This window comes from Arachis hypogaea, chromosome 12, assembly GCF_003086295.3.
Source record: "Arachis hypogaea cultivar Tifrunner chromosome 12, arahy.Tifrunner.gnm2.J5K5, whole genome shotgun sequence".
Lineage (NCBI taxonomy): Eukaryota > Viridiplantae > Streptophyta > Magnoliopsida > Fabales > Fabaceae > Arachis > Arachis hypogaea.
The window spans coordinates 66,537,537-66,564,772 of record NC_092047.1 but is presented as its reverse complement, the minus strand read 5'-3'; the positions used below and the strand labels follow the sequence as shown (position 1 = coordinate 66,564,772).

At 38.2% G+C, this 27,236-nt stretch overlaps 1 protein-coding gene, 1 long non-coding RNA gene and 1 other non-coding gene across 3 annotated transcripts; 1 reads left to right on the top strand and 2 right to left on the bottom strand.

The window, feature by feature from the left end:
• Positions 1 to 8,511: 8,511 nt before the first annotated feature.
• Positions 8,512 to 9,826, bottom strand: LOC140177043 (uncharacterized). The gene is made up of 2 exons (XR_011868553.1): positions 8,979 to 9,826; positions 8,512 to 8,782 (listed from the first exon to the last, which is right to left on the bottom strand). It is a non-coding gene; the product is annotated as an uncharacterized lncRNA (long non-coding RNA).
• A 4,042-nt stretch (positions 9,827 to 13,868) lies between these two features.
• Positions 13,869 to 19,286, bottom strand: LOC112727468 (glycosyltransferase BC10). The gene is made up of 2 exons (XM_025777207.3): positions 18,067 to 19,286; positions 13,869 to 14,108 (listed from the first exon to the last, which is right to left on the bottom strand). Exon 1 carries the CDS (start codon positions 19,076 to 19,078, stop codon positions 18,077 to 18,079), a length of 1,002 nt encoding a protein of 333 aa, XP_025632992.1. The 5' UTR covers positions 19,079 to 19,286; the 3' UTR covers positions 13,869 to 14,108; positions 18,067 to 18,076.
• Positions 19,287 to 26,251: 6,965 nt separating this feature from the next.
• On the top strand, positions 26,252 to 26,359 carry LOC112732016 (small nucleolar RNA R71). Its single transcript, XR_003167759.1, has one exon. It is a non-coding gene; the product is annotated as a small nucleolar RNA R71 (small nucleolar RNA).
• Positions 26,360 to 27,236: the final 877 nt, after the last annotated feature.

The window sequence follows — 27,236 nt, the reverse complement described above, 5'->3', positions numbered from 1 at the left end:
CCCATCTGAAGGAATTTTTATTCAAGTAGATTTTCTCCCTTTTTGCTTTGGTTAAGCAATTGGAGACACTTGAGTTATCAAACTCCTTGTGATTGATGATTGTTATCTTTGCTAGTTGATTTGTATTCCAACAACTCTAGTCTTTTCTTAGGAATTGATTGGGACCTGAGGGATCAAATTGATTTATCCACTTAACTTACCTTCATAGTTAGAGGTTAACAAAGTGGGAACAAAATCCAATTCTCATCACAATTGATAAGGATAACTAGGATAGGACTTCAAATTCTTATACCTTGCCAAGAGATTTTATTATTATTAATTTATTTTTCTTGTCATTTAAATTACCTGTTCCTTATTTTAAAAACCCAAAATTATACTGTTTTCTATAACCAATAATAAATCATACTTCCCTGCGATTCCTTGAGAAGACGACCCGAGGTTTGAATACTTTGGTTATAAATTTTATTGGGTTTGTTTAAGTGACAACCAAAACTTTTGTACGAAAGGATTCTCTGTTGGTTTAGAAGCTATACTTACAACGCGATTAGATTTGTGAATTTCTTTACCGATAGAAAATCAGTTTGTCACTAGGCTCAAGTGCAAAAGCACTCCCTCAAAGCTCAAGGCTCTGAGCATCAATGATTAGAGAGTAAAGAAAAGAAACAAATGATCTTAAAGAAGTCCTCTAATTAAATGCTTGTGGTGCTTTTATATCAAGTGGTAATACTTGAAAACAAAGCATTTAAAGTCGTAGCTTTCTTTTCAACTCATGGGGCAAAGCACCCAAAAGGAGAAGCTAATAAGAGAATGAAAAGCTTGTTTCAAGGAAGAAATATAAGGAAAAGATTTCTTAAAATAAGCTAGATAGAAGCATCAATCATTTGAATTTCTTTTGTGATTGTTGCATGCATAGAAAACTAGCCGACCATGAACATCAACTTGCTATTCTTCTCACCTTGGTTTGTCAAAACTTACTGCATGATTGTTTTCTTGCTTGGGAACAAGCAAGGTTTAAGTTTGGTGTTGTGATGACAAATCATTTTGGGTATATTTTACTAGCAATTTTTATCTGTTTTTACCTGGTTTTCATGCATTTTTAGGCAATAAGTAAGTGCTTGGATGAGAAATTCATGCTTGTCCTGATTCAATCAAACATTGTTAATTTTATGCATTTTCATGAGATTTTTTGCAAGATTTAGTTGATAATATGAACAATGCAAGATTTGATGATTATGCCAAGGCTTTGATGTATCTGTTTGATTGATGACAGGCAAGAAAGAAGCAAAAAAGCACAAAATAAGCTCAAAAGAGGAACTTTGGACACATTTTAAAGTTTGAGCACGCTTTGGAACCTTAGGCCATGCATTTAAAATCGTGGCCCACGATTTAAAAACAATGAGCATTCTTGGTGTAAGAGCGCTATGCTCTTTTTCAAAGAGTGCTTGCGAAAGTGGAGGTGAAGAAAATCGCAAGCGACGCGTATGCGTAGGTGACGTATACGCGATGAAGTATCAATTCTAATAGACCACGCGTACGCATGCATGACGCGTACGCGTGGGAGTGCCATTTATGAAGATCTACGCAAATGCGTGGGCTAAGCGCAGTGTGGAAGTGAAGTTTTTGAAGACCACGTGTACGCATAAGGGACGCGTACGCGTGGGGAGCGCTCTTATTGCAAGCGCTAGGTTCTTTTGGAGAGCACTGATATGGACGCGCACGCATATATCATGCGTACGCGTCACAAGAGCAAATGTTGAAGGCTACGCGTACGCATGGGTGACACGTACGCGTGGATGTGCCAATATGTAAAAATGGCGCGCACGCACATGGGATGCGTACACGTGGGTGTAAAAGCGCTCTGTTCTCTAAATGAACGCTACGCTCTCCTGGAAGTGAATTTCTGCTCAGATTAATCTGATTCCAAGCCTATTTGAACCACAAGCAAGCAAGCCCACTCAGATCACTCAAGCAAAGGCACAAGGAGCATCTAGAATAGGATTTTCATTTAATTATAATTTGTTTTGAATTTTATTTCAATTTGTAATTTAGGCAAGCCTATATAAAGGCATCAGTTTCATTTCATTGAGGAGGCGAGTCTGTTAGAAGGCTGCATTAGGAGTAGTAGTAGGAGGAGAAGGAGTAGGAGTAGAATAGAAGGCTCTTGTAAACACTTTTACCTTTCTGCACTTTTACATTTCAGTATTAAATTCAATTGAACTTATTGATGAGCGGATAATTTATACCCTTTTTGGCATTGTTTTTACATAGTTTTTAGTATGTTTTAGTTACTTTTTATTATATTTTTATTTGTTTTTATTCAAAAATCACATTTCTGGACTTTACTATGAGTTTGTGTGTTTTTCTGTAATTTTAGATATTTTCTGGCTGAAATTGAGGGACCTGAGCAAAAATTTGATTCAGAGGCTGAAAAAGGACTGCAGATGCTGTTGGATTCTGACCTCCCTGCACTCGAAGTAAATTTTCTAGAGCTACAGAAGCCCAATTGGCGCTCTCTCAATTGCGTTGGAAAGTAGACATCCTGGGCTTTCCAGAAATATATAATAGTCCATACTTTTTCCGAGATTTGATGGCTCAAACTGGCGTTTAAATTCAGCCTAAAATATCTTGGCGTAAAACGCCCAAACTGGCACCAGAATTGGAGTTAAACACCCAAACTGGCACCAAATCTGGCGTTTAACTCCAAGAACAACCTATGCAAGAAAAAGCTTCAATGCTCATCCCAAGCACACACCAAGTGGGCCCCGAAAGTGGATTTCTGCACTATCTGCACTTAGTTACTCATTTTCTGTAAACCTAAGTTACTAGTTTAGTATAAAAATTACTTTTAGTCTTTTATCTTTTGGAGTCTTTTTGACAAGTTTTTAATCATATAGACTATCATTTGGGAGGCTGGCCATTCGGCCATGCCTAGACCTTTTTCACTTATGTATTTTCTACGGTGGAGTTTCTACACCCCATAGATTAAGGTGTGGAGCTCTGCTGTTCTTCATGAATTAATGCAATTACTACTGTTTTTCCTTCAATTCACGCCTACTTCTTCTCCAAGATATACTCTTGTTCTTAATTCAGTTAAGTCAGAATGAAGGGGTGACCCGTGACAATCACCCAATCTTCGTTACTCGCTTAGTCAAGGTCATGTGCCTGACAACCACAAAGCGATCTACATGATGTTCAACGTAGTCATTGGACGAAAGCTGCAGTATACTCTCTTGGATATCTAATACATGGATCGAGTCCGTGAGATTAGTATCTTCGTGGTATAGGCTAGAACCATTGGCAGGATTCCTGAGATTCGGAAAGTCTAAACCTTGTCTGTGGTATTCCGAGTAGGATCTGGGACGGGATGACTATGACGAGCTTCAAACTTGCGAATGTTGGGTGCAGCGACAGTGTGCAAAAGGACAATGGTCATATTCCGACGCTAGTGGGAATCGACAGATGATTAGCCGTGTGGTGACAGCGCATATGGATTTATTTTCATCCGAGAGGATCATACAGCTTGCCATGGAAGGAGGTAACGCATGGTTGGAAGAAGGCAGTAGGAAAGCAGAAATTCAGAAGCAACAAAGCATGTCCAGACGCTTATCTGAAATTTCCACCAATGAATTACATAGGTATATCTATTTTATTTTATGTTTTATTTATATTTTAATTAGCAAAATCTCATAACCATTTGAATCCGCTTGCCTGAGATTTACAAGGATGATCATAGCTTGCTTCAAGCCGACAATCTCCGTGGGATCGACCCTTACTCACGTAAGGTTTATTACTTGGACGACCCAGTGCACTTGCTGGTTAGTTACGCGGGTTTGTGTAAGAAGTCTTGAGATCACGTTTTCTGACGTTAGGATTTTTTCCAGTAAAGAATTTCATAAAAACAGTCGCGTTGTAGATATAGTCTCTAAACCGACAGAAATCCCTTCATACAAACGTTTTGGTTGTCACAAGTAACAAACCCCTTTAAAATTGATAACCGAGTATTTAAACCTCGGGTCGTCTTCTCAAGGAATTGCAGGGAGGTGTTCTTATTATTGGTTATGAGTCTTGTAAATTGGGGGTTTTGAAAGTAAGGAAACAGTATGTTGAATGATAAGAAAAATAAATAATAATAATAAAATAAACTCTTGGCAACGTATTAGAAATTAGAAGTCCAGACTTAGTTATCCTTATCAATAATAATGAAAGTTGAATCTTAATTCCACTTAGTCAACCTTTACTAAAGTAAAGGAAAGTCAATGGATTAATTAGTTTGATCTTCGAATCCTATTTATTTCCTAAGAAAAGATTGGGATTATTGAAGTTCAATTCAATTGGCAAGATAACAATTATCAATTATGTTGTTGAATTGGATAACTCCTGAGTTACTGATTTCTTAACCAAAACCAAGAATGTAAAAAGCTAAATATAAATCACAAATCTGAAAATACCTCAATTGCATTAATAAAGAAAATCATAACATGAAAGCCATAAGCCAATTATTCAAAAGATAAATATCAATTAAAGTACTAAGGTGAATAAAAATGGAAACGAAATTAAACAGAAAAGAACATTAAACCTGGGATCGAGAGTCACTCTTAAAACTAAGAGAAGTCCAAAATCCTAATCCTAAGAGAGAGAGAGGAGAGAACATCTCTCTCTAAAACTACATCTAAAACATGAAAAGTGAATTATGAGAGCCTCCTCATAAATGGATGCATTCCCCCACTTTATAGCCTCTAATCTGTGTTTTCTGGGTCGAGAACTGGGTCGAAAACAGCCCAGAAATCGCTGGAGAAGAATTCAAACACGCTGATTTCCGTCACTGTGACGCGGCCGCATGGGTCACGCGGTCGTGTCACCTAGCGTCAGGGAAACTATGGCATATTATATATCAAATCGAAGCCTTGGACGTTAAATTTCCAACGCAACTAAAACCGTGTCATTTGGACCTCTGTAGCTAAAGTTATAGCCATTTAAGTGCGAAGAGGTCAGGCTGGACAGCTTAGTAATTTCTCCAACTTCTTGTATTCCTTCCACTTTTGCATGCTTCCTTTCTACCCTCTGAGCCGTTCCTGCCCTGTAATCTCTGAAATCACTTAACACACATATCAAGGCATCTAATGGTGATAAGAGAGGATTAATATTAGCAATTATAAATCCAAAGAAGCATGTTTTTAATCAAAGCACATAATTAGGAAGGTAAATGTAAAACCATGCAAATAGTATGAATAAGTGGGTAAAGAGTTGATAAAATCCACTCAATTGAGCACAAGATAAACCATAAAATAGTGGTTTATCATTTTCCCATACCAAGTTTTTGGCGCTGTAGCCAGGGAACGAACAATCACGATTTCGCGTACCACTTATGCAATTTCAATTTCTGCAATTCTCTTCTGCACTTTCCTTTCTGCCAATTTTATATTTCTATTTTTTATTTAGCTTGATTTACTTTCCTGCAATTTACATTTCCTGCAAGTGTTTTTAGAGCTATGATCCACTAAAACTCCAGTCATTAGGGGGAGGAGCTCTGTTATGATTCACATGATTTAGTGAATTTCTTCTTCTTCTCAATTCAATTGAGTAGCTATAGGATATCCTCTATTTTGATTGAGATTCATCCACTCCGGAAGGGGGTTTGAATCTGTTGAATGCTTGTGTGTGCCTCATAGGGGGAATCATGAGCATTAGAATTGAGGCTATATCCTTCACTACTCTCTTAATCAACACTATTCGGGAGGAATTGAGATCTTGAGAGTTAGTGTGGCTTATGGATGAGAGACATACACTTAACCTCTTCTTATGACAATTAGATCAAGGAATTGGCAAGATTGATTGTAATTAGAGAGATTGGATTGCCAAGGAATTGAGATCCAATCAATTTCAATCTGCCATAGATCTACGCATATGATTGAGAAAGGAGTTGAGACCCATTTGATTCGTTGTGGATTATGATATCTCCAATCCCTAGTGAATTTTTCTTTCTGTTACTTGTTCTAGAGTTCATTTTAATTGCTTGATTTACTATTCTTTCTAATTTTCCAGCACCCAGTCCTTTTACATTTGATGCAATTTACATTCTGCACTTTAAATTCCTTGCAATTTACATTCTGTTGATCCAATTTCACCCAATTCACCACTGTTAGCTTGACTAGACTAATCACCTCACTCACGTGAGTTTTACTACTTGATGCGACCCGGTATACTTGCCGGTGAATTTATGCGAAATTCAATTTTTCGTCATCAAATACACTCGGTCGAATGAACCTCTTGTTCAGAAGCTCTTCCAACTGAGCCTTTAGTTCAGCCAGCTCTATCGGAGCCATTCTATACGGTGCAATCGATATTGGTCCAGCTCCCGGCACTAATTCAATCGCAAATTCAATTTCCCTCTAAGGTGAAAATTCAGGAATATCTTCTGGGAACACCTCCGGAAAGTCTCTAATTACCAGAATTTGATCTAGTTCCTGATTATCACCTAACGTATTCACAGCCAACAGAATATAACCCTGACACTCTTCCCACTATAGTGCACCCTTACAGAGTTTAGGTAGTAACCCTCAGCTATCACTGCTCCCTTTTCTCCTTCCGGCATAAACTGAATTGACCGCTCAAAGCAATCCAACAAAACTCGGTTCTTCGACAACCAATCAAACCCTAAAATATTCTCCAACCCAACCATTGATAAATAGATCAAATCAAGTAAAAAGTCTCTACCCTCAAGCTTGAAACCTACTTGCCTACAACCTGACCTAGTCATAACTGTTTGAATGCGGAGTATGTACATGCAAATCAAATGCTAACGCTGACACTTTCAGGCCTAGTTCCTCAACCTTAGCAAATGAAATAAACGAATGCGAAGCTCCAGTATCATACAATGCAATCAAGACTTTATCACCAATTAAACAGTTACCTCTCATCAATGGATCCGCCTTAGAAGCATCCTTAGCGTTCACAGCAAATACTCAACCTTGATGCTAACTCTGGCCCATATTCGGGTTCTTCCCACGAGTGCAATCCCTCGCAATGTGGCCAGGCAACCCACAGTTGAAGCAACCACCTAAACCAATCTTGTAAGAGTCAAATAGATGATAACGTCCACAACACACACAAGTCAAATCCGGAGAAATCTTACTCTGATTTCCTCTTCTTTTAGCATACTAAAACTGATTCTGAGTGATCTTTCTGAAGCCTCCTTGCCCTTGAGGCGAAAATCCTCCTCTCTTGAAACTTTGACCTCTCGGATGAAAATACTTGCCACGCCCCTTACTAGTGTTCCCTCCATGAGTGTCCTTGGACGCAGCTACTAGCTTGGCATACTCCTCAACCACCCTCGCCTTGTTCACCAATCAGAGAAAGTACGAATCTCCATTGGAGCCACAGCAGTCATAATGTTGTCCTTCAACCCCCTTTGATACTTCATATATTTCCAGCTTTCATAGGTCTCTGGGGCACCCTGACACACCCTAGAAAACCTACAAAGCTCCTCAAACTTGCTTGTGTAGTCTGCCACAGACAAGGAACCTTGCTTCAGCTGCATATGTTCCATCTCCTTCGCTTCTCTTGCAGACTCCGGAAAGTACTTCTTGTAGAAGGCCGTCTGGAATACGTCCCAAGGAACATTGGCATTTTGAAGTTGTAGCAAGCGGCACTTGGCTTGCCACCAATGCTGGGCCTCTCCCGCAAGCTAATAAGCAGCAAATTCTACATATTGGTTATTGGGAATGTGTTGTGCTTGTAAAGCACACTCCATGGCCTGAAACCAGTTTTCCGCTTCGATAGGGTTGGTTGATCCTCGAAAAATTGGCAGATGAACCTTAAGAAAAGTCGCCAAGGTCATCGGAGCACTTCCCATGTTGTCGCCGTTTCCCTCAGCATTGTCATTCGTATTTCCTTCTCCATTCCCATTTCCGTTTCCAGCCAGTTGGCCTAACCTCTACACAGCTTGCAGAGTTGCAGCAGCATTAGCTTCCATGGTGTTCGCTAAGTTTGCCATTGCCGTCATGAATTTGGCATGGTTATCGGCCGGCTGCTCATTCCTACTCTCTCGTGAACATGTTCGACCTCGTTCGCGAGTGGCCATTAGGGTTTCTGTCTACACCAAACAATCGATATCAAGGTGATTAGTCTCAATATCAAAAGCCTAGTGCTTCAATTATCCCAAATAGGCACTCACAAACAAGCATGCTATGCAATATCAAACAAAAAACCTAATAGCATCAAAGAAAAAGACACACAGAGTATGCAATGAAGCACAATCGGTCCATCCTTTAGGCTCACGAGGACGAACCGCTCTGATACTACTAAATGTAACACCCTAATTAGCCTAAGCTTTAGCTCGTGTCTTAAAGCAAAAGTTAATCAAAGGTTACGACAGTTCTACGCTCATACATAATATATATAGAAGAATTAATATAATCAAAAAGCCCGATGAAAGATATAGCTCAAAAACAGGATTTGAAAAGCACAAAACGTACTAACGAAGCTTCTAACTTGAAGCACAAGATATAGATATAATATAACAAAAGATAATAGTATAATATCATAAGAATCTAGCCACGGCTCGCGGAGTTTAAGCCGGCTAGCCACATACAGACATACAGAAACCAGAAAGTTTAAAAACAGCTTATACAGGTTTTTCTCTCTCAATACAAGCCTCTAGGAAAAAACAAAATACAAAGGTGAGAGACATATACAAAATAAATCAAAAGACTCCAAAAGTATCATGATCCTCCGCTTCTGTCACCATCCAAAGCAACTCACCGAGGTGGATTGTGACCTACATCTGAAAAACACAACATAAATATGATATGAGAATCGGAAGTTTTCAGTATGGTAATAGTGCCCAGTGATGTAGAATATAAGACCCCGGGATGCCAAAGGCAATCCTAGACTGCATATCCATCACAAGATTCAATCTCAAGGCATAACTAAAAGTCTAAAATAGTAAAGCATATATAAAAGCTTAACATAACTCAAACCTTAACATATCAAAAGGGTAATCTAACCCAAAGGATTTTCTAGTCTACCAGATCTCCGCTGTTCCACAGCCTTCACGAACCTATCCTCCATGCAATCCCATCGCCACCGTCTTCCGAACCTCCTCAATCCCAGTAGAAAACACAGATAATATACAATGCAAGTAAAACACAAGTATTAGCATGTAAGGCAAGTAATTCAAGTAGCAATTAAGCATGTTATACAAATAGGCGTACAATTACAAGTCGGCAAAGCAAACAAACAGATAGAAAATTCACATGATGAATGCCTGTCCTACTGACTGTGATATCACATTGTCGGTTCAAATGCCAACCCCACACACCTCCATGGAGATGTCACCCTTCGGAATCATCATTGGGAACCCCCGAGATATGGTGCTCGGATCACCGTCCAGGATTTTGTGCCTGCACACTCTATTGATCCGAAGGGATGCGAGCGGGATACTCTTGCCATAGACCTCACATCTCAACGTAAGCGGGATTAACCACTGTCCCTGCTGGGCGCATAGCGTCTCAAAATCTCAATGTAAAACAATAGTTCAGTGGTTTTTCAGAAAACATTTCAATACCTCAATGATTCATCATTGCACATTCGAGTCCTCGACTCATCTCAACCACTGTCATATCAACATTTTCATTCCGAGTCCTCGACTCATCTCAACTACTGTCAATGCAACATTTCCTTTCTGAACTCAACAGTTCATCAGTTCTCATTTCACATACCAGTCTACCTTCACAAGCTGTCAAACCATCTTCAGTACACCCAAAACCTAAGCCTCCATTTTCTAATTTTTCAAAATGACATCAACTAAATCTTCAAAGTTCTTTCCCATGTTCTCATACCCAAAATTATGTCCAAAAGACTTAAAATGGTGTCATAGAAGCTTACAATCTTGTTGGGAAGGTGAAATAGTTGAAAACAAAATTTAAATTTGAGAAACAGGGCGTGTGCGTACGCACAGGAGTGTGCGTGCGCATGCCCAAGAGAGTTTTTAAACGTGTGCGTACGCATAGGGGTGTGCGTACACACAGGTACAAAATTTCATAGTTCTGTTCGCTGCACAAGCTGTGCTAGCGCCCCCGACAGACTGCCCTTCCCAACTTGTGCGTGCGCACAGGTTGTAAATCCTCATTGGTCATGTGCGCGCACAAGCTGTGCTACCGCTCTAAATAGGAAGCCTTCCCCTGCCTGTGCGTACGCACAGGTTTAAAATTTCACAGGGTTGTGCGTGCGCATATACCAGAAATCACAAAATTCTGCAACTTTGCAAAATTTCATATTTTGTCACCAAACTTTGAATGATCATAACTTCCTCTAAAAAAATCCAAATTTTACAAACTTTATATCAATTCAAAGAGTTTTCAATGGAATTTAATGCTAAACAAATTTCGACAAATTTTGAAAACTAAGGCATGAGTTATGATCAGACAAAGTTCACCAAAATTCCCTTTTTACCAAAAGTTCACCAATTACCAATTTTCCAATTTTTACAACTCAAACCAACCAAAACCAAATAAAACCATTCCAAACTTCATTTTTCATCAAAATCTACCCTTTATAACATATTTCACCATTCTTACTAATTTTTCCTTCACATTTCATTATTCTCAACCTCAACATCAAATGTATAACATTATAATCAATCCTCATTCACATTTTTCAACCACATTACCAATTCATCAATCTCAACATCACATATATCATTACCATTTACTTTTCAATCCACACAATTATTCATCGTCATCATATCATCATCAATCATCATAATTACTCAAATTCATTAACCCATCATAAATTATCATACATCATCATTCAACAACTCAACAACCATTTTAATTCAAACCTATCCTATGGGTCACTAGCCTAAGTGTCCATGAATATTATATACTACATAGAGAAAACCGAAACCATACCTTGGCCGATTCCCAATATGCTAAAATTCAAAATTGAGCACAATCTATACTTTCAACCACAAGCAAGCCTCCAATTCCACTCCAACAAGCACCAACAAGATCCAATAGCTTTCAAACTCACAATGATCAAGCTTTATACACACAAATCATCACTAATCAACCTAGGGCTCAATTAAATCATAACCTCACAAGGGTTTTAAGAGATCTTACCTTTTCTACTAGTTTTGGATGTCAAATCCAATGCTAACAAAAGGTTAGAGTGTACTTAAACACCCAAAATCACAAAATTCCACTTAATTAAAAGCCCTAAATTTTCGAAATTTTGAAAAGAAGAACTGAGACGATTCCGTGGTTACCTCACCAGTTTCTTGGATGGATTTTGTAGAGCTCTTCACAAGGAACACGTAGCCGCAAACGGTGCGGCGATCGGAGCTTTGTAGCTCAAGATATGAGCTTGTGAAGTTGAGAGTGAATAGTAACAATGGGGTTTCTCTCCTTCTTCCCTTTTCAGCTGAGTGGTGTTGTGTTTTAAGTATTGATGTGCTGAATGGGTTCACTTATGAACTTATATATACGTTGGGCTTGGGCCCAACTTGGGCCCGATCCAACCCGTTAGTGTTTTTAGCCCGTTTGTCCCAACTTTGGGCCAGACCTTTAAAATTAACGCCTTAAATATTTTTCTAAGGTTTTTCACAGAAAATACATTTTCTAACTCAGAAAAATCTAATGAGTCCAAAAATCATATTTAAATCCTCAGATTCTCATTCTAATTTTTTGGAATCTAATTTGGGCAATTTAATTACTTAATTAGACGATTAATTAAGCTCGGTTCTTACACTTTGATCCTCTTGTCTTCATTTTCGGGCCTGAAACTGGGTCAAAAGCAGCCCAGAAATCGCCCCCAGCGAATTTACTTTACTGAGGCACGTGACGCTCGTCACGCGTACGCGTACGCATCGTTGAATCTTGCACCTGGCCACGCGTAGGCGTCAGCCACGCGTGCGCGTCGCTTGGTTATGGCTTGGTCATGCGTACGCATCAGCCATGCGTGCGCGTGGACACCAGCTTCTCAAAACTTCAATTTCTTGTGTTCCTTCCACTTTTGCATGCTCCCTTTCCATTCTCTAAGCCCTTCTTGCCCTATAAACTCTGAAAACACTTAACACACATATCACGGCATCGAATGGTAATAAGAGAGGATTAAAAATTAGCGATTTTAAGGCCTAAGAAGCATGTTTTCAATCATAGCACAAAATTAGAAATGATTTATAAAACCATGCAATTTATATAAATAAGTGTGAGAATAGTTGATAACATCCACTCAATTCAGTACAAAATAAACTATAAAATAGTGGTTCATCAGTCACCCATAGAAAGAGAGTCTTTCCTCTTAGCCAAGTGATAATTCAATATTCGGCTTCAAAGTGAAAACCATTAAAAATTTAAACTATTGTCTCATCCTTGAAAATTCTCGCAAACAGGCAAAAAATTAATCACTATTCTTAATTTTATGATGAATATTCTATTTTTGCCTGAAAAAATGTATTATCTATTACTAATTTTTCGATCAAAATGTACCACATGTCACTTTTTCATTACAATTGAAATCAAATATTTTCTTTCAAAATTAAAGAGTTATCTCCTCCTCTTTATCTTCCTTTCTCTATATCTCTCATTTCTTCACTCACTCTATCTCTCATTCTCTCTTATATATCATTATTAATAATTAGTTATAAATTTGACAATTAAAATGTGTAACATAACATTCTCTAAATACAATTAAAATTAAACTAAAATTGAAATATTAGAATTGAAATTAAATATAACTATATTATATTACTAATTTACAACCAAAATGTGTCACATGACACTCTCTTATTAAAATTAAGAGAAAATATTTTCCTCTAAAATTAATAAAGTTCCTTTCTATATCCTCTTATCTATCTCTCTTCACTTCTCTATTTCTCTCTACCCTTCTCATTTTATATATAACTTATAATTTATATTTTATATTACTAATTTGACAAACTAAAATGTGTCACGAGATTTTCTTTCATTACAATTAAAGTAAAAATTTTTCCTCTAAAATTAACAAACTCTCTCTCTCTCCTTTATCTTTCTCTCTCTTTCTCTTTCAATCTCTATTTTTCTATATCTTTTTATTCTAAAAAAATTAAAATTAATAAAATAATATAATTTAAATAAATTCATAATTTTAAAAAATACATTAAATTTATAATTAAATATCAATAAAAAATAATCCCATAATATTATTCACATAAATATTATTATATACATACTTTTTATTTTTTTATTAAATTTTAAATTTTTACTGGTTATTTTTTTAATCTATATTTTTATTTTATTCAAAAATTTATCTCATTTCATTTGAAAAGAATATTATTATTGTGATCAATAATTAAAATCAAGATTCAATTATTTAAAAAAAATTAATTTTGAATTAATTTTATGACTATCAATATAAATTTTTTATACTAATATCTAATTATATAAAAAGAAAAAATATTTTTAGATAACAAACATGAATGTTAAAATTAATTATTAATAAAAAAAAATAAACTCTTTTCCATGAAAATAATAACTAAATAGTTTATTATTTAATTTTTTTATCTACAAAAACTCTAATCTTGTTAGCCGACAAAAACTTTTATCCGTTACGAGCTTTTTATAAAAATTTGATTTTATAAAAAGCTCACTAGTCCGCTTAAGCAAGTGTCGGGGGTTCGAATCCCGCCTTGTGCATGCAGCAACCCATTGGCCAGCGGCAAACCCTTAAATGGAGCTCAGTACCGCGACGGATTAGTCCTTGACCTGCCGGGTTGGGGGATACCGTGGGAAACCAACTCTAAAAAATTTATATTCCGGGGTAAAAACACTAGTAATAAACAAAATGTACCCAGTTACCAAAAAAAAAAAAAAAAAAAAATGTACCCCGAATTTACAGTTGAACTATTGCTCATTAATTGACAATTTAGGCCTCCTTTGGAGACCAGCCTTGCCTTTTTTCTGCAGCCCATACCGAAACACCTTGTTCATTCACACACTTGAAATTCGAATTACAATTACACTTTACAGTTAAAAAAGCAATCGAATTTTCTATACACATCAAGAAGACTCCAAGACATTGGCATTTTACATTAAGATGTCTTCAGTATTCCCGAACTCATCAAAGATTCCCTGAAAAAAAAGCACAAAACAAAAGGAGCAGAAAATTACGCGCTTGTGTCAATTTTTCGCCTAGTGTAAATGGCATGGCATTATAGAATTTGTAAGGACAGTTAACGGTGGGTAGCTAAAGGATCATAACAAGACATGGAACTTGTTATCCTTAATTCACTAGTAAGTCGTATAGGAATAGTTTTAGGTTTTCTAGTAATACCCGTTTCCAGTGGTTTTAGCTGTTCATTTTAATTATATATAAATATATAATATTTATGATTGAGATGAATAGCTAAAACTATTGGAAAATCAGTATTCTTGGAATATCTGAAAAATTTCCAGTGGTATATATTGTAAAAGCAACATAAACCCGAAAACCGAAGGGCAAACCAAATTAGGTGTCTCCAAAAGTTGAAGCTCCCGTTTAGCTTAAAATAAAAGAAAGAAAACGAAAGGAAAGAAAGAAAAGGTAAATAACTGAGTAAAAGAGAACCGATTTGCTTTGAAATATGGACATCCTATCTGTTCACACGCTTTAGGTGGCTAAAGCTGGTATTGATTGGCCTGAACAAATTGGTGCATAAATATACTCAAAATTAGGACACATATGAAACGTGAATAAAATGGTCGTCACTATTTTTTAAGTTTTGTGATTAAGAGGATTGAGTACAACAAACGACATAGCCACACATCATATGGTGTTCACCACGCAGAAGTTATCAAATTGACAACAGACTTAGGCACTTTTAGGTACCTCTGATAAGTACACTTCCTAATTCAGTTATGTACTAATGTTGAAGACTTCTTTATGTATTCTCTCATGATTTTTGATACAACCTCTCTAAGGATGGATCATAAAATGACATTAGAAGTGCATATCTACCTGATGAATGCTAGAGGGTTATCAAAATTTATTGGTTTTGGCCATTAGTTAGCCATTAATATTTAAAAGTATGGAATAAAGTACGTTGTTGGATTACTAGACTAAAGGAATTGAATTGATAACTAAGTGATGGCCAAAAACAATAAATTCTGATAGCCTTCTAACATTTCTCGACCAACATTTATAAAGCTATCCCTAATACATTCATTAGAATAATGTATTGGAATTTATATGTATAGAATTATAGACATACGATATTTCAATAATTTATTAGAAAATTAGAAAATAAAACTGTAATTATATTAAAATCTGATTAAAACTCCAGAATTCTGGGGTGACATTGCAAGTTTGGTATAAGAAGTTTTGGAGAGAAAGCCTTTGAAGGATTTAATATAGTTCACAAGTATTATTATTCGGAGGTCAAGAGTTTTTGGTGACCTTCCATAACCTCTCTTTTCTAGGTTTTCATTCAATTTTATTTGACCGTACATTTTTATCCCTACTAAATTATTGTACTATTTATAAAATATACTAATTCCAATAAATTATTTTATGAAAGAATATATTGTAAAAATATATTCTAAGTCCTCTATTGCCCTTCTTTTATATTTCAAACCCTTGATCAAGAGAAACTTATAAGTCCTGGCTTTACTTTCCCTTCCTCCCCTCCAAAGCTTTCCTTTTCTTTTTGCAAGCTTGCAAACACACCCCAACTTGAAAAGAGGAGTTTTGGAAGATTTAGAGGTTTAATAAACCTCCCTCCAACAAAAACATTTTCCTCCAAATAATTAAACTCGTGAACTAGATCAAATGCCCCCAAGCCTTAGACTACACACCTACACCAAACTAATGAATTTACCCTGAGTTGCTTTAATAACACGAGTAATATTGTTAACGCAATTCTACAAGAATAATAATAATAAAAGAATAATTCCTCATGGCCCTTAGACTCAACTAAGCCAATCCAAACTAACTACTACTTTATCCACTCCAAAGTAGGGTATCTGAATAATAACCAATCATGGAGACTTGCTATAAGCAAAAGCCGTTTTGGGTCTACAATAGTAACGTGGAAGGGTGCAACCAAAGAAATTATGAGAACTAGTGCAGATAAAAATCAATTGAAAGTGAAACCACAAGACGGAATATCTACCACCAGCATCATATCTCTAACATACACACAAGGTATCTAAATCCACAGGATAAACTTTACCAATTCTTTGTTTCACACAGGATGCAATTCAGGAATCGACCTTAGGGAGGTTTTACGTAGTGAAATTTCTACTCGTATTTCAGACCAATGCATTCTCTTTTCCCTTTTGTGAGAGTTTTTTTTCTCACTTTTTCTGTGTGCAAATGATCAGATTTAGAAATCTTTTATTGGATTTTACAATATTTAGAGAGAAATTATCTATCATCCTAAAAATCTTTATTTTTTGCAAAATAAATAAAGTAAATGGTCAAATTAATCCATCAAAGATCGCTCGTTCTCCAAATTGGTCTCCGAAATATTTTTTTAATCAAATTCGTCTTTTAAAGATTTTAAATTAGTCATGTTAATCCTTCCACTACTTTCTTTATTTATGGTGTCAAAATTTGCTAATATGACACGGTAAGTGACATCCCAACACACACCTAAGAGTCTTAATTGACTATTAAGATAATAAATTTATGAAATTAGATAAAATCAAAACTTAAAATTGAGAAGAAAATTTGAGGCATTAGAATCACTCAATTTGGGTTTATTTGATCTAATTTCATAAACCAATCATGTTAATAGTCCAACTAGGTGTGTGTTGTGATGGTAGTTAACATACCACACCAACAAACTTTGACGCTATTAGCCATGAAAGTGACGAAGATACTAATATGACTAATTTAAAATTTTTAAGGAATGAATTTGATTAAAAAAATGGGTTAAGTACGATTTTGGTCCCTAACGTAGAGGCCGAAAATTTATTTCGTCCCCGACCTTTTTTTCGCTACAAAATGGTCCCTAAAGTTTAACTTAGTTTCAAAATCGTCCTTCGGACGAAAACACCCTCCCCTTCTTCCCCAAAATTAACAGAAGCAGAACCAGAAGCTGAAGTGAACCCAGAAATTGAAGCAGAAACACCAATGAAACAACAACAACAAGAAGCACAACAACAACAATAACAACAACAAATAATGGAATAAGAAGAAGAACAACAACAAAAGCAACTAGAAGCAGAAGAACAACAACAATAATGAATAATGGAAATATCAAGAAGAAACATCAGAAAATCATCATCATCATAATGAAGAACCCAAATGCAGAACTCAAACTCAGATTTCGCACACAACCACCACCACCACCTCTTGGACGACGACGAACACGAGAGCACGGGCCAGACGAGGGCGAGGGCCAGACTAGGGCGCGGCGCTGCGAGGTCGAGGTGCAGCGAGACGAGGGCGACAATGAGGCGACGACGACGGCGAGGGCGAGGGCGAGGAGGAGGAGCAGGAGCGGTGGCCCTTCCCCCTTCCCTTCCCTTCCCTTCCCTTCCCCAAACCAAACACCCCCGTGATACCCTTTTCCCTTCCCCGTTTAACCCATTTTCTTTTTCTTTTTTTTTTTAATTAGGAGTATTTTTGGAATTAAAATTAATTTTTTTACTTAGGAATATTTTTGGAATTAAAATTAAAAATTTGATAAGAAGGACGATTTTAAAACAAATTAAAACCTTCGAGACCATTTTATAGCAGGAAAAAAAAAAAAAAAAGCCAGGGATAAAATAAATTTTTGCCTCTAACGTAGAGACCAAAATTGTACTTAACCCTAAAAAAATCTATCAATAACTAATTTAGAGAATGAATAACGTAATGACTAATTTGACCATTTCCTCAAAATAAACAAGTATTGGCTGCTTTTTACTTATGTTTTCAAGCTATTCAATGAAATTGGATATGCTCTATTCCACAATTAGGAATTAAAAATATGATTTGATAATTAGGGAAGGAAACATTAAAAATAATTAATAGTAAAAATGATGACACTTGCATCAAAGATAAGATCATAAGAAAAGAATATTTGACAGTAATTTGACATAGCATGCTTAAAAAAGTACTTACCGATGTCAATTCAGTCCCGGAAAATGACATCATCAGCGATTTCCATAAGCGGCGCGAGACACTCCGGCGAGAACTTTCTCGCGAAGAGGAACGGGTAGCTCGAATTTGACACTCTTAGCCGGCGAATGAGCCCCGGCGATACCTCCGACGGCGTATACAGATGAGGATGCCCGTCCCAGCAACCGGTCCAATTAACCCTTGTGAGTGTGAATCCGGTGCACCCCTTCCTGTCCTCCATGGACAGCAGCGTCGGAAAGTAGTGCTCCTCTGGGTAACATGGCTCCTCTGTCACGCATGGAAGCCGGAACTTCCTCCACAGCTTCTTGTCCCTCACCACAACCGCCGCATGCTTCCGGGTCAGGACAAAGAACTGTGACCCGACCCGGAACTCCTCGTACGGCACTTCCGGCAGCATGGCGTTTTCTCCACGAGCTACATACCTGTCATACAGGTTGGTCTCGTTGGAGAGTATCTCTATGAAACTGGAGTGGATTGAGTTGCAAAATAAGTAACTGTAAACGAATTGAAAAGACAAGAGAGGAACACAGTGTTGGGAGACGAGGGCGAAATATTGGTTGTGGGGATCGTCGATGAGGGCGGATGCCAAGAGGCGGCGGGCGGCAGATATGAGGGAAGGCGAGGCGCGGTTGGTTTTCTTGGAAGGGATGAAGCGGCGTCGAAAGACGCCGCCAGGATCGGCGACGGTGGAGGACGGGTCCGCGTGGATGTAGATGTTGAAGAGATGGCGATGCCCGGAGAAGAATTTCTCCCACAAGGGGGCAAAGGAGAGGTTGGAGTTTGTGAGGAAGAGGAAGGCAATTTTGGGGTTGTTTGTGGTGGTGGTGGTGGTGGTGTGAGCAGCGGTGACGCTGGCGCGGCGGAAGAGGGTGTGGTCGTGAGTGTCGGAGGTGAAGGGGAGGTAAGAGGTGGTGAGGAATTGTGGGGAGAAGAGGAGGACGAGAGGGAGGGAAATGAAGAAAGTGAGGGAGACAAGTATGGGCGATGACAACATCGGAAGGTCTGTGTTTGCTTGATTTTTTGTTCGCTTGGTTTTGGTTGGTTGTGGTTTTGGTCTTTTGGACTGAGGAAGTGTGTGTAGTGTGTACTGTAGTGTGTGTGAGTGTGCGCTGAGATTTTGAGGTCACAAGATTACGACCAGGGTTGGCAGGGAACAGAAGAGACGCTGGAATATGTGGCTTTTGTAGAATTTTTCACTTTGTTTTCTTGCCTTTTTCTTTTGTTTCTTTTGGTTTTCTAGAAATAATATATTATTTTGTTATTCCTAAACATCTTTTTTAATATTAAAGATATCAACAAAAGAGGACCATCACCGAAAAATAAATATTAAACATAACGAATGAGGGATAATATTTTCCTTTCTCGAATTGAACGAGTGATATAATATAATATTATAATTTTTAATTTTTTAAAATAGTTGAAGAAATCAAAATTGGAGAATTTGATTTTAAGTTTTTAATTTTTTTAATTTGTTATTGGTGCACGAAATTGTGATCATCAATGGCGCCATCAACATGGTACGCTCAATTGTAATCTCAACTTTTTATTACAACTTCGCACAACTAACCAGCAAGTACACTGGGTCGTTCAAGTAATAAACCTTACGCGAGTAAGGGTCGATCCCACGGAGATTGTTGGTATGAAGCAAGCTATGGTCACCTCGTAAATCTCAATCAGGCGGATATCAAAAGGTTATGGAGTTTTCGAAATTAAATAAGAAGTAAACATAAAATAAGAATAGAAATACTTATGTAATTCATTGGTTAGAATTTCAGATAAGCGTATAGAGATGCATTCGTTCCTCTGAACCTCTGCTTTCCTGCTGTCTTCATCCAATCAATCTTACTCATTTCCATGGCTGGCTTTATGTAAGGACATCACCGTTGTCAATGGCTACTTTTGATCCTCTCTGGAAAATGGTCCGATGCGTTGTCACTGCATGGCTAATCGTCTGGAGGCATCACCCTTGTCAATGGCTGCATCCCATCCTCTTGTGAAAATGGTCCAAATGCTCTGTCACAGCACGACTAATCATCTGAGGTTCTCGATCATGTTGGAATAGGATTCACCCTCCTTTTGCGTCTGTCACTACGCCCAGCAATCGCGAGTTTGAAGTTCGTCACAGTCATTCAATCCCAGAGTCCTACTCGAAATACCGCAGACAAGGTTTAGACTTTCCGGACTCTCATGAATGCCGCCATCAATCTAGCTTATACCACGAAGATTCTGATTAAGAGATCCAAGAGATACTCATTCAATCTAAGGTAGAACGGAAGTGGTTGTCAGGCACGCGTTCATAGGGAATGATGATGATTGTCACGTTCATCACATTCAGGTTGAAGTGCGAATGAATATCTTAGAAGCAGAATAAATTGAATTGAATAGAAAAACAGTAGTACTTTGCATTTATTCTTGAAGAACAGCAGAGCTCCACACCTTAATCTATGGAGTGTAGAAACTCTACCGTTGAAAATACATAGGTGAAAGGTCCAGGCATGGCCGAATGGCCAGCCCCTCTGATCTAAGAACTAGGCATCCAAAGATGATTCCAAAGATATCAAAGATGTCAAAGATGTCTCATACAATAGTAAAAAGTCCTATTTATAATAAACTAGTTACTAGGGTTTACAGAAGTAAGTAATTGATGCATAAATCCACTTCCGGGGCCCACTTGGTGTGTGCTTGGGCTGAGCTTGAATGTTACACGTGCAGAGGCTCTTTCTGGAGTTGAACGCCAGGTTGTAACGTATTTTTGGCGTTCAACTCTGGTTTGTGACTTGTTTCTGGCGTTTAACTCCAGACAGCAGCGTAGAACTGGCGTTCAATGCCCTTTTACATCGTCTAAACTAGTTCAAAGTATGGACTATTATATATTTCTGGAAAGCCCTGGATGTCTACTTTCCAACACAATTGGAAGCGCGCCATTTTGAGTTCTGTAGCTCCAGAAAATCCACTTTGAGTGCAGGGAGGTCAGAATCCAACAGCATCAGCAGTCCTTCTTCAACCTCTGAATCTGATTTTTGCTCAAGTCCCTCAATTTCAGCCAGAAAATACCTGAAATCACAGAAAAACACACAAACTCATAGTAAAGTCCAGAAATGTGAATTTAACATAAAAACTAATAAAAACATCCCTAAAAGTAACTAGATTCTACTAAAAACATACTAAAAACAATGCCAAAAAGCGTATAAATTATCCGCTCATCACAACACCAAACTTAAATTGTTGCTTGTCCCCAAGAAACTGAAAATCAAATAGGATAAAAAGAAGAGAATATACTATAAATTCCAAACTATCAATGAAACATAGCTCCAATCAGATGAGCGGGACTTGTAGCTTTTTGCCTCTTGAATAGTTTTGGCATCTCACTTTATCCATTGAAGTTCAGAATGATTGGCATCTATAGGAACTCAGACTTCAGATAGTGTTATTGATTCTCCTAGTTCAGTATGATGATTCTTGAACACAGCTATTTTATGAGTCTTGGCCGTGGCCCTAAGCATTTTGTTTTCCAGTATTACCACCGGATACATAAATGCCACAGACACATAATTGGGTGAACCTTTTCAGATTGTGACTCAGCTTTGCTAAAGTCCCCAATTAGAGGTGTCCAGGGTTCTTAAGCACACTCTTCTTTTGCTTTGGACCTTGACTTTAACCGCTCAGTCTCAAGTTTTCACTTGACACCTTCACGCCACAAGCACATGGTTAGGGACAGCTTGGTTTAGCCGCTTAGGCCAGGATTTTATTCCTTTAGGCCCTCCTATCCACTGATGCTCAAAGCCTTAGGATCCTTTTTATTGCCCTTGCCTTTTGGTTTTAAGGGTTACTGGCTTTTTGCTCTTGCCTCTTGGTTTTAAGAGCTTTTGGCTTTTTCTGCTTGCTTTTTCTTTTTCTTTCTATTTTTTTCGCTATTTTTTTTCTTTTTTTTCTGCAAGCTTTGTTCTTTGCTACTTTTTCTTGCTTCAAGAATCATTTTTATGATTTTTCAGATTATCAAATAACATGTCTCCTTATCATCATTCTTTCAAGAGCCAACATATTTAACATTCATGAACAATAACTTCAAAAGACATATGCACTGTTCAAGCATACATTCAGAAAATAAGAAGCATTGTCACCACATCAATATAATTAAACTAAGTTCAAGGATAAGTTCGAAACTCATGTACTTCTTGTTCTTTTGAATTAAAACAGTTTTCATTTAGGAGAGGTGATGGATTCATAGGACATTCATAACTTTAAGACATAGTTACTAACTACTAATGATCATGTAATAAGACACAAACATAGATAAGCACTTAACATAGAAAACGAAAAACAGAGAGTGTAAGAACAAGGAATGAGTCCACCTTAGTGATGGTGGAGTTTCTTTCTTGAGGAACCAATGATGTCCTTGAGCTCTTCTATGTCTCTTCCTTGTCTTTGTTGCTCCTCCCTCATTGCTTTTTGATCTTCTCTAATTTCATGAAGGATGATGGAGTGCTCTTGATGTTCCACCCTTAGTTGTCCCATGTTGGAACTTAATTCTCCTAGGGAGGTGTTGATTTGCTCCCAATAGTTTTGTGGAGGAAAATGCATTTGAGGCATCTCCGGGATCTCATGGTGATGAGCTTCCTGCGCCTCTTGAGCTCCATGAATGGGCTCTCTTGCTTGCTCCATCCTTTTCTTAGTGATGGGCTTCTCTTCCTCAATGGGAATTTCTCCTTCTATGAAAGCTCCAGCTGAGTAACATAGATGGCAAATAAGATGAGGAAAAGCTAGCCTTGCCATGGGGGAGGACTTTTCGGCCATTTTGTAGAGTTCAAGAGAGATGACTTCATGAACTTCTACTTCCTCTCCAATCATGATGCTATGAATCATTATGGCCCGATCCACAGTAACTTCAGATCGGTTGCTAGTGGGGATGATGGAGCGTTGGATAAACTCCAACCATCCTCTAGCCACAGGCTTGAGGTCCAGTCTTCTTAGTTGAACCGGCTTGCCTTTGGAGTCAATCTTCCATTGAGCTCCTTCCACACATATGTCCATGAGGACTTGGTCCAACCTTTGATTAAAGTTGACCCTTCTAGTATAGGGGCGTGCATCTCCTTGCATCATAGGCAAGTTAAACACCAACCTTACATTTTCCGGACTAAAATCTAAGTATTTCCCCCGAACCATGGTGAGATAATTCTTTGGGTCTGGATTCTTACTTTGATCATGGTTCCTAGTGATCCATGCATTGGCATAGAACTCTTGAACCATTAGGATGCCGACTTGTTGGATGGGTTTTGTTAGAACTTCCCAACCTCTTCTTTGGATTTCATGTTGGATCTCTGGATACTCATTTCTCTTGAGTTTGAAAGGGACCTCGGGGATCACCTTCTTCTTGGCCACAACATCATAGAAGTGATCTTGATGAGCTTTGGAGATGAATCTTTCCATCTCTCATGACTCGGAGGTGGAAGCTTTTGTCTTCCCTTTTCCTTTTCTAGAGGATTCTCCGGTCTTAGGTGCCATCAATGGTAATGGAAAAACAAAAAGCTTATGCTTTTACCACACCAAACTTAGAATTTTACTCGCCCTCGAGCAAGAAAAGAAAGAATAGATGAAGAAGAAGAAGAAAATATGGAGGAGAGGGAGAAGGGGTTGTGTTTCGGCCAAGAAGAGAAGAGAGGGTTATGTTGTGTGAAAATGAGGAAGAATGGAGGGCTATATATAGGGAAGGGAGGGGGGGTAAGGTTCGGCCATAAGGGTGGGTTTGGGTGGGAAATTGATTTTGAATTTTGAAGGTAGGTGAAGTTTATGAGGTAGGTTTATGGGGAAGAGTGGATGGATGTGAGTGGTGAAGTGGTGATAGGGACGAGAGATTGAGGTGATTGGTGAAGAGTTTTGGGAAAGAGTGTTTATGGGATTGTGTGAAAGAGGGGTGAGAAGAAGTGAGTGGAGGTAGGTGGGGATCCTGTGGGGTCCACAGATCCTGAGGTGTTCAAGGATTTACAACCTTGCACCAAATTGGGCATGCAAAATGCCCTTGCACACAACTCTGGGCGTTCAGCGCCAGATTGGTGCTTGTTCTGGGCGTTGAACGCCCAATTGTTGCCCATTTCTGGCGTTGAACGCCAGAACCATGCTTGTTCTGGGCGTTCAGCGCCAGCTCTTCTCCAGGGTGCAATTCTGGCGTTCAAACACCCAGATGCTGCCCATTTTGGGCGTTCAGCGCCAGAACCATGCTCTGTTCTGGCGTTGAACGCCAGCCAGATGCTTCTTATTGGCGTTTAAACGCCAGTAAGGTCTTCCTCTAGGGTGTAATTTTTCTTCTGCTATTTTTGATTCCATTTTTAATTTTTATATTTATTTTGTGACTCCACATGATCATGAACCTAATAAAACATGAAAAACAATAGAAATAGAAATTAGATAAAAATTGGGTTGCCTCCCAATAAGCGCTTCTTTAATATCAATAGCTTGACAGTGGGCTCTCATGGAGCCTCACAGGTGTTCAGAGCATTGTTGAGACTCTCCAACACCAAACTTAGAGTTTGGATATGGGAGTTCAACACCAAACTTAGAGTTTGGTTGTGGCCTCCCAACACCAAACTTAGAGTTTGACTGTGGGGGCTCTGGTTGACTCTGCAATGAGAGGAGCTTACTGTGCTTCCTCTCCATGGGTACAGAGAGAGATCCTTGAGTTTTAAACACAAGGTTGTCCTCATTTAATTGAAGGGTCAATTCTCCTCTATCCACATTAATCACAGCTCTTGCTGTGGCTAGGAAGGGTCTTCCAAGGATGATGAATTCATCCTCATCCTTCCCAGTGTCTAGGACTATGAAATCAGCAGGGATGTAAAGGCCTTCAACCTTTACTAACACGTCCTCTACTTGTCCATAAGCCTGTTTTCTTGAATTTTTTGCCATCTCTAATAAGATTTTAGTGGCTTGCACCCCATAGATTCCCAGTTTCTCTATTACAGAGAGGGGCATGAGGTTTATCCCTGAACCAAGGTCACACAGAGCCTTTTCAAAGATCATGTTGCCTATGGTACAAGGTATTACGAACTTTCCAGGATCCTATTTCTTCTGAGGCAATGTCAGTTGATCTAGATCACTTAGTTCATTGGTGAACAAGGGAGGTTCATCTTCCCAAGTCTCAATACCAAATAATTTGGCATTCAGCTTCATGATTGCACCAAGAAACTTGGCAGCTTGCTCCTCAGTAACATCCTCATTCTCTTCAGAAGAGGAATACTCATCAGAGCTCATGAATGGCATAAGGAGGTTCAATGGAATCTCTATGGTCTCTAGATGAGTCTCAGATCCCTTTGGTTCCTCAAAGGAAAGCTCCTTATTGATCACTGGATGTCCCAGGAGGTCTTCCTCCTTGGGATTCACGTCCTCTCCTTCCTTCACAAGTTCGGCCATGGTGATTAATTCAATGGCCTTGCACTCTCCTTTTGAATTTTCTTCTGTATTGCTTAGGAGAGTACTAAGAGGGAGTTCAGTGATCCTTTTACTCAGCTGGCCCACTTGTGCCTCCAAATTTCTAATGGATGACCTTGTTTCATTCATAAAACTCACAGTAGCCTTAGATAGATCAGAGACTAAGTTTGCTAAATTAGAGGTATTTTGTTCAGAGTTCTCTGTCTATTGCTGAGTGGATGATGGAAAAGGTTTACTATTGTTAAACCTGTTTCTTCCACCATTATTAAAGCCTTGTTGAGGCTTTTGTTGATCCTTCCATGAGAAATTTGGATGATTTTTCCATGATGAATTATATGTGTTTCCATAAGGTTCACCCATATAATTTACCTCTGCTATTGCAGGGTTTTCAGGATCATAAGCTTCTTTTTCAGAAGATGCCTCTTGAGTACTGTTGGATGCAGCTTGCATTCCATTCAGACTCATGAGAAATCATATTGACTTGCTGAGTCAATATTTTGTTCTGAGCCAATATGGCATTCAGAGTATCAATTTTAAGAACTCCTTTCTTCATAGGCGTCCCATTACTCACAGGATTTCTCTCAGAAGTGTACATGAACTGGTTATTAGCAACCATGTCAATGAGTTCTTGAGCTTCTGCAGGCGTTTTCTTTAGGTGAATGGATCCACCTGCAGAGGTGTCCAATGATATTTTAGCTAATTTAGACAGACCATCATAGAATATGTCTAGGATGGTCCATTCTGAAAGCATGTCAGAAGGACACTTTTTGGTCAGTTCTTTGTATCTCTCCCAAGCTTCATAGAGGGATTCACCTTCTTTCTGTCTGAAGGTCTGAACATCCACTCTAAGCTTACTCAGCTTTTGAGGAGGAAAGAACTTGGCTAAGAAAGCCTTGACCAGCTTATCCCAAGAGTTTAAGCTATCCTTAGGTTGAAAGTCTAACCATATTCTAGCTCTGTCTCACACAGCAAAAGGGAAAAGCATGAGCCTGTAGACTTCAGGATCTACTCCATTAGTCTTAACAGTATCACAGATCTACAAGAATTCAGTTAAGAATTGAAACGGATCTTCAGATGGAAGTCTATGAAACTTGCAGTTCTGCTACATCAGAGAAACTAACTGAGGTTTTAGCTCAAAATTGTTTGCTCCAATGGCAGGAATGGAGATGCTTCTTTCATGTAAATTGGAATTAGGTGTAGTAAAGTCACCAAGCATTCTTCTTGCATTATTGTTGTTGGGTTCGGCTGCCATCTCCTTTACTTGTTCAAAATTTTCAATAAGGTTGTCTCTGGATTATTGTAATTTAGCTTCTCTTAGTTTTCTCTTCAGAGTCCTTTCAGGTTCTGGATCAGCTTCAACAAGAATGCCTTTTTCCTTGTTCTTGCTCATAAGAAAGAGAAGAGAACAAGAAAAGAAGAGGAATCCTCTATGTCACAGTAAAGAGGTTCCTTATTGTTAGTAGAAGAAGAAAAGGAATAGGGGTGAAGAAGAATGAAGAATCCAAACACAAGGGTAAGGATAGGAGCAGTGATGTGAGATGAAGAGAAGTGTTAGTAGATGAATAAATAATTAGAAGGAGACGAGGGAGAAGGATTTTCGAAAATTATTTTTGAAAAAGGGTTAGTGATTTTCGAAAATAGTTTTTGAAAAAGGTTAGTAATTTTCGAAAATTAAAATAAAAAATTAAAATAATTAGTTAATAAAAAAGAAATTTTGAAAAAGAGGGAAG